The sequence below is a fragment of the Mus pahari genome, chromosome 12, assembly GCF_900095145.1.
Source record: "Mus pahari chromosome 12, PAHARI_EIJ_v1.1, whole genome shotgun sequence".
In the NCBI taxonomy this organism is placed as follows: domain Eukaryota; kingdom Metazoa; phylum Chordata; class Mammalia; order Rodentia; family Muridae; genus Mus; species Mus pahari.
Window position 1 is genome coordinate 85,370,915 of NC_034601.1, and position 6,589 is coordinate 85,377,503.

General features: G+C 47.9%; 1 protein-coding gene across 1 annotated transcript in view; it reads left to right on the forward strand.

The window, feature by feature from the left end:
- The first annotated feature begins 954 nt into the window (after positions 1-954).
- Ripply3 (ripply transcriptional repressor 3) overlaps positions 955-6,589 on the forward strand; it is a 7,863-nt gene continuing 2,228 nt past the window's right edge. The window contains exons 1-3 of the mRNA XM_021210005.1: positions 955-1,126; positions 1,864-1,939; positions 5,610-5,677. Of these exons, the coding sequence (XP_021065664.1) occupies positions 1,026-1,126; positions 1,864-1,939; positions 5,610-5,677 (245 nt within the window). The 5' untranslated portion in view covers positions 955-1,025. The remainder of the gene's footprint in view (positions 1,127-1,863; positions 1,940-5,609; positions 5,678-6,589) is intronic.

Consider the following 6,589-nt stretch of genomic DNA (forward strand, 5'->3'; position numbering starts at 1 on the left):
CCACATCTAGATGTTTTGTTATTAAAACAACAACAAAAAACCACTGACACCTTACTGTGTTCCGTGAGTTTACATTGTTTGCCCACTCCTGGCCTCCTGCTTTATATTCAGGGTTTTTAATCCTGTGAATAAAATTTGTAATTTCTCCCTCTTTCCTATTTGCCCTTAATTGGCGTTAAATATTTCCCAGATCTTAAAATAAACCATACGAAAACATTTTATTCCCCACCCTTTTATTCCCCACCCGTCTCAGTTTTTAAAAAAGTCATTTAATTTAAATGATACAGACCAATCTACAGTGTTCACATACAGTCACCTGACACTGGGGAACAGGTTACTGGGCAAAGGGGTACCCAGGGGTGCTGGCTGGTGACCCCCAACAGGAAGCACCCCTCCCCCCATCTTAAGGCTTCCGTCGGTGCGGAGGTTGCACCTAAACCCTCGCCTGACTTCGTCGTACCCAGCTGTCACCCACTCGTGGGGCTGTCCGGACCCTCGGTGTAGCGAGGACTCTGTGCCCCACACCCACCACCTCTTACAGTGCTGAAAGGGAAACTCTGGGGGAACTGGGGTGCGGGGCGGGGCTTCATGCTTTACGGATCAGAGCCCCGAGGGCAGCGGCCCTAGGAGTTGCTCGGCAGTGGGGAAAATTGTTCCCCAGGACGCGCAGCCGCCACGGGGTCATCTCGGAGGCCCTGTAGGCCGTCTGTCCCGCCCTGCGCTTCCCGCTCCGCCAGTGACCCTCCTGGTTTTCTTTTGTCCTTTCTCTACTCTGGATACACACCCCTCCCCGCCGTCCGGACCCCGCTCTCTTCCTTGAGCCTTTCTGGTCTCCACCCTCTGCTTCCTCCATCCCTTCCCGAGGTCCCTTGCCTTCCCCCTCCTCACGGGGCGCAGTTTCCCCGAGTCCCCTCCCCGCCCCGCCCCAGTTTTTAAACCTGGCGCGGAGTGAGCGGGTAGGTGAGCCTGTTCAGACAGGGGGACCAGGCGCCGTCGGGCTGAGGGATTCGCGCGACACCCGCACCATGAGACCCGAGGCGGCCGGAGCCCGGGAGGCGCGGGGACGCCTCTGCCACTGTCCGGGGAATGATCCCGGGAGGCCACCGCTGCCACGCGGGCCCGAAAGGTGAGGGTGTCCTGTGGCCCCGGTGGAGGTGTACCCAGACACTGAGCTCCTTAGCCTGAGATCGACTACTGCAAACTCCTGTCTGAAGTGCAGGGACCCACGGATATCTGGCAAGGAAACGGGCAACATTTGCGTGTATTGGGATCTGAAATTGATCCAGCTGGAGAATACTGGAGGCTGGGGGCCCCATGAGAAATTTATAAGAGGATCGTGCGGTCTATCACAAAGTGATAGTCTCCTGCCCTATGCTGGGGCTCGGTGTTTGCCCAGCCCTGGGACCTACCTATCTTTAAAGCTGAGAAGTTTAAGGAAATCAGATTTGCTGGGTAGGTAGGGAAAGGTACAGCTTGGCAATGCAGAAACGCCTTTGGCATAGTAGGCTAAGATGCTGAAGAATCAGGAGTCTCCAGTAGCAGAGGTGGTGTAGTTGAAACCAACCAGCTGTATTAGGAAAATTTGAGGTATCAATGAGAGATTTGCTAAAATAATCTCGACTCACACGCGCCCCAATAATAGTGTTAGATTTGGGGCTTACCTTCTCAGAGTCTACTAGGAAGCAGAGCCCGGAGAATTCTGTAGGAGACAGGAACAGGCAAAGTACTGACTGGCCCATTGGCAGACAGACCTTAAGGGATCATGGTGTGTGCAGGGACTCTGTCAAACAGACACTGCGATATCAACCTCATAGGGGCGGCAGAAACGCTAGGGGTTCAGTCTCTCCCGGTGCTTGTTTCTAGTTCCATTCCAGCCCCGTGGAGACCGTGGATGTCGCCTCCCCCCGGAGATGCTGAACTGACCAGAACTGAACGTCCGGTAAGCTAAATGTGACTGTTGTAGGCAATAGTCAAGCCAGAAAAAAAAAAAAAAACGGCACCACGTCTATAATAATTCTGAAAACAAAAACAAAACCCGGGGGAAGGACTCCTCCCTCCTGCTTAGCTTGGCCTAACCCACAAGTAAGTTCCTGAAAGTCCGGTGGGTAGAGCCCAGAGTGAACTGAGGTGCTAATGGGCCCACTGGGCTCCGGATTGCTCCTCCATCCTTGAAAAGCGAACAGCTAAGGACATGGGCTTTGCATGGTAATTACATGGGGGGGGGGAGGACATGTGTTTTGCATGGTAATTACATGCAGGGGGGGACATGGGCTTTGCATGGTAATTACATGCAGGGGAAGGGGGTTCTTCTGTAAACCAGAGCGTGGGGGAGGGAAGGGCAAAACCCAGCCCCCTTAGGGAAAAGCTGATTATGTACCACACTGCAAAGCCGGCAGACCTCCATCCACCTCAGGTGCCCAGACAGTGCAGTTAAAAGCTCCCACCCTTGTCTGGCCCTGTCTGCAAGAACTCCAGCAGGATCTTCTGTTCCCTGTGCAAATACACTCAAGCACAGGGCTTTGTCAGCAAAGATTAATTACCACAGCTATCCTTTATCTTTGCCTTGCCGGTTAATTGCTTTTGACTTATTAAGAGAATGTTTTGCTTACATTTGCTATATTCTCAAATATAAATTGACCTTTAAAACAGTGGAGGTAGCTTAGGAAGGGCGATGCATCTCATTTACACAACACAACACCTGTGGGACACAGCTTACTGTACAGATAGAGATATGAAAAGTTAATTGTGGGAAAGTGCCCCTCTATTATTCTTTTACATTTAAGTTATTTTCTTTGACTACTGAGTGCTTTAATTCAGTTAGTATTTATAGAAGCTTAAAGAACGGAGCAAACGGGAGGGTGGCTAGCAGTCTGATAAGTGATTTTGTTTCAGTCCTGATAATCCCTGGTCCAAATTTCTAAGTGACTGAAGAGAATTCTATCTTATTCCACTCGAGTTCTTGAAGGTAAGATTTAAAAGAACTCACAAACTACTAAATTTTCCTTTAAGTGAACCGTGAGTGTGGAGGTCGCTCAGTTGTGTGGGTGACTAGAGTACTATACGGTATATACACGGCCTGAGGCAGGCAGCTTTTGGTTCTACTATAAGGAGAAAGCCCCTTGTGATTATCTTAAAGCACAGCCCCTTTCCAGTTGACTGCACTTCACACAAGGCGGTTAAGTCCTGGATTTGGGCAGATGGGGGAGCCTGGGGTTCTGTAGGGACTGTAGAACTGGCTGCCTTCCCACACCCTTGTCAGAGATCTTGGGATCCACCCCTGGGTCTTTCCTTGTCACTAGGCTCTGGGTTTGCCAGGGAGCTAAACTCCCAGCTCTATGCAGAAAGCTCTTCATAGAAGTCACACACAGGTTCTCTGCAGGACTCAGTAAATCCGATTCCTCCCAGCAGGCTGGGAGCTTAGGCCGCACAGCTTCTAGCTGATAACATTGGAAAAGAGGGAAATTCCTCAGCCTTAGTCTCCATGCCACTTTGTAGAAGATTCCGAGAGGGACTGGGGCTTGGTGACCCATACCAGGATTTCCAGCAAGCAGATTGAAATTAGAATAAGATACAAATTTGAGAAAAGCTCCAAGGCCTTGTTCCTTGAACAGAGGAACAACTATACACACTTGATGCCTAGACAGTTGTATCCTCCCCTGGATCTCGGAAAAAAATAGACAAAACAAACAAACAAACAAACAAAAAAACACTTTTTTTTTTTTTTTTGAAACAGGGTTTCTCTGTTTAGTCATGGCTGTCCTGAAACTCACTCTGTAGACCAGACTGGCTTTGAACTCACAAGATCTGCCTGTATTTGCAGGGCCTAAGGGTGTGTGCCAGCATGACCTGGCTGATAGACCAAATTAAAAGAAGAAAGAGAGAAAGAAAGAAAGAGAGAGAGAGAGAAAGAAAGAAAGAAAGAAAGAAAGAAAGAAAGAAAGAAAGGAGAAGGGAGGGAAGGAGGGAGGGAGGGAGGGAGAGACGGAGACAGAGACAGAGACAGAGATAGAGAGATTGGTCCTGAGGATGGCCCGGGACTGGCATATCTGGTGATAAATGTTTCTATCACTGTGTGGCATGACAGCCCCACCCGCAGCCCCCAGCCCTGATGGTTTTTGGCTTTTGGCCTCAGCACATTTCCCTCCTGGCCATTTGTCTACACTACCAGGGCCTAGGCCCATCCAGGCTTCCCACCACAACCTTACAACCAACGATAAGCTGGCTTATCGTTCTAGTCTCATTAACTTACCAAAGTATGAGTGGTTCAATGTTTCCCTCCATGAGAACTGATTTTTTATTAAGGCCATTTTGAAAGGCAGGTGTGGTGGCTCATGCTTGCAATCCTAGCACTTGGGAAGATCTCTAAAAGTGTGAGGTCAGCCTGGACTACATAGTGAGACTGTGGGTCACCCTGTGCTTCATAGGGAGACCCTGTCTAACAAAGTCAGAAAAAGGTCTTTTTCTTAAAAAAAAAAAAAAAAAGGCATATAAAGTTAAGAGCCCATGTTTGTGGGGTTCCAGTTCTACAGCTCATGGACATATATTGCGAGTTCCTGGTCTAGTCAGGACAGGGCATTTAAGGAAGTCGCAGCCTTTCTCTGGTCAGATTAGCATTGCCCTTAGCCATTTACCACAGTGTGCACTGCTGCCCCCTGCAGGTCATCCTCAGCAGGACAGGATTGCAAGGTGAGCGCCTCAGTAGAGGGACTGTTTATGACTACAGACAGATGAATCCAGAAGTTGCTTCCTGTAGCTCTGGAGAGTCAGAAATAATGTGAAAGGCTGTGTTCCGAAGACCCGTGCATATATCCGCTTAGCTCTCGGTGTATCATGGAGAAACACTGCTAATGCACTGTTATGACTGCAGGGACATCCTGGAGTCCAGGTTACTTACAGGTATTTTACACACACGCACAGACGCGCACATGCATGCATATGTATGTATATTCCAAAAGTACTTGGCTTTTCTCATCTCTCTTCTCAGCATTTCAGCTCCACAACCCACTCCACTCTGTAAAGCTGTCATAGACCCATCACTACATAGAAGAGAAAGAAGGATAAAAGGGGGAGATAGAGGTCCCCAAATCTAATTTCTTTCATCTCTTCTTTGAGCACGACTACTAACAAACTGCAATCACTCCCCTGAACTACCAACAACCAACACACCACGCCTCTTGGGGCCCTAGCATTTATATACCCTCTGAAAAGTTCCCAGAATTCCAAACAACAAACATAGAAACCATCTGCAGCTGGCAAAACCACGCCCCTGCTAGAGCACGAGGCAAATCACAGTCAGCTGCGGCAGTCGGAAGCAGCCCCACATCTCCACACCTGGGATTAACATGAAAGAACATTCTAATATTTCTGTGTTTTTTAAGAAAACCAAAATTTCAGAATTGTCACTACAACCACACACATAGATTAAAGGTTTGAGCCTTCACAGTACCTGGTTAAATATTCTGGAAGCAGAGCTTGTGAGATACCATGGAATGTTTAAGCTCTTAAGGCTAGCCATGGTGATAGACTTACATTGTCTCCTTAAAACTTCAAGATGGCACCTTCAGGGGCTCCACAACTACACCTGTGCTTCTACATATTTGTCTTTGCAGTGTGAGCCTTGGGGGGATCAACATACTTCGGGATCAAAGGGAGCCTTTGGATTCCAGCATCCTGTCAGGTAATACGTTACTTCATGGTGAAAAGCACATGATAGTACACATTAGCATTTTTAACAAAATAGAGAATTAAATATATTATCTAGTTTTATTTTGCTTCCTTACCAAGGGATTTTAAGGATGATTTTTTATATTTCTGGAATCTGTTCTTGATTTCATGCATTTAATGTTTCATTACAAGCTGGGACTGACCATGTCCCAAATCCCATTTGCCCTTCAAACTCATTGGCAAACGCTTCTATGTAACCAGCTAATTTTAAGCATGGCTAAGCCTAAGCCTTGCTCACGCTTCTGTTTTAGATGTGTTGGTGCATGTTGCCTGTGCTCTGTCTGCTACAGGGCTCCTACGGTACTGACCACTCAGCAGTACACTCGGCAGCACTTCCCACTCCTGCCCAGAAACACCAGGAGCTTTCCCTCGGCTGTGTTAATCAAAAATGTCTCCAGATGTTGCAGAGGGTGCCTGGAGGTAGCACCAATTCTGCTGGAATCTTAGGGTCTCAGGATTCTATAGCCAGACCCATCACGCACCGTCGGCAGCCTGCGCATTCGCTCTCCTGTCCTCTGTCCGGGAAGGAGAACACTAGCTAAAGTCAGTAGCAATCAACTGAGAAACTCTGCTCCCTCGGAAGACCAAAGGGGGAAAGCCAAATGAACGAATTAGTGAAAAACATTAAGAGATTATTCGTATTTCTAAAAATGTTCCATTATAACTGGAATCCTCAGTTTAAAATTTGGGGATTCCAACTTTTATGTATTTAAACATTTTCCTTCTCTTTCCCTCCCTCCCTTGTCTCTCTCCCCTCCCCCTCCTTTCTCCTTTCTTCTGCCTTCCTTTCATTTTATCCTTCCATTTGTGTTCTCTCTCTCTCTCTCTCTCTCTCTCTCTCTCTCTCTCTCTCTCTCTCTCTCTC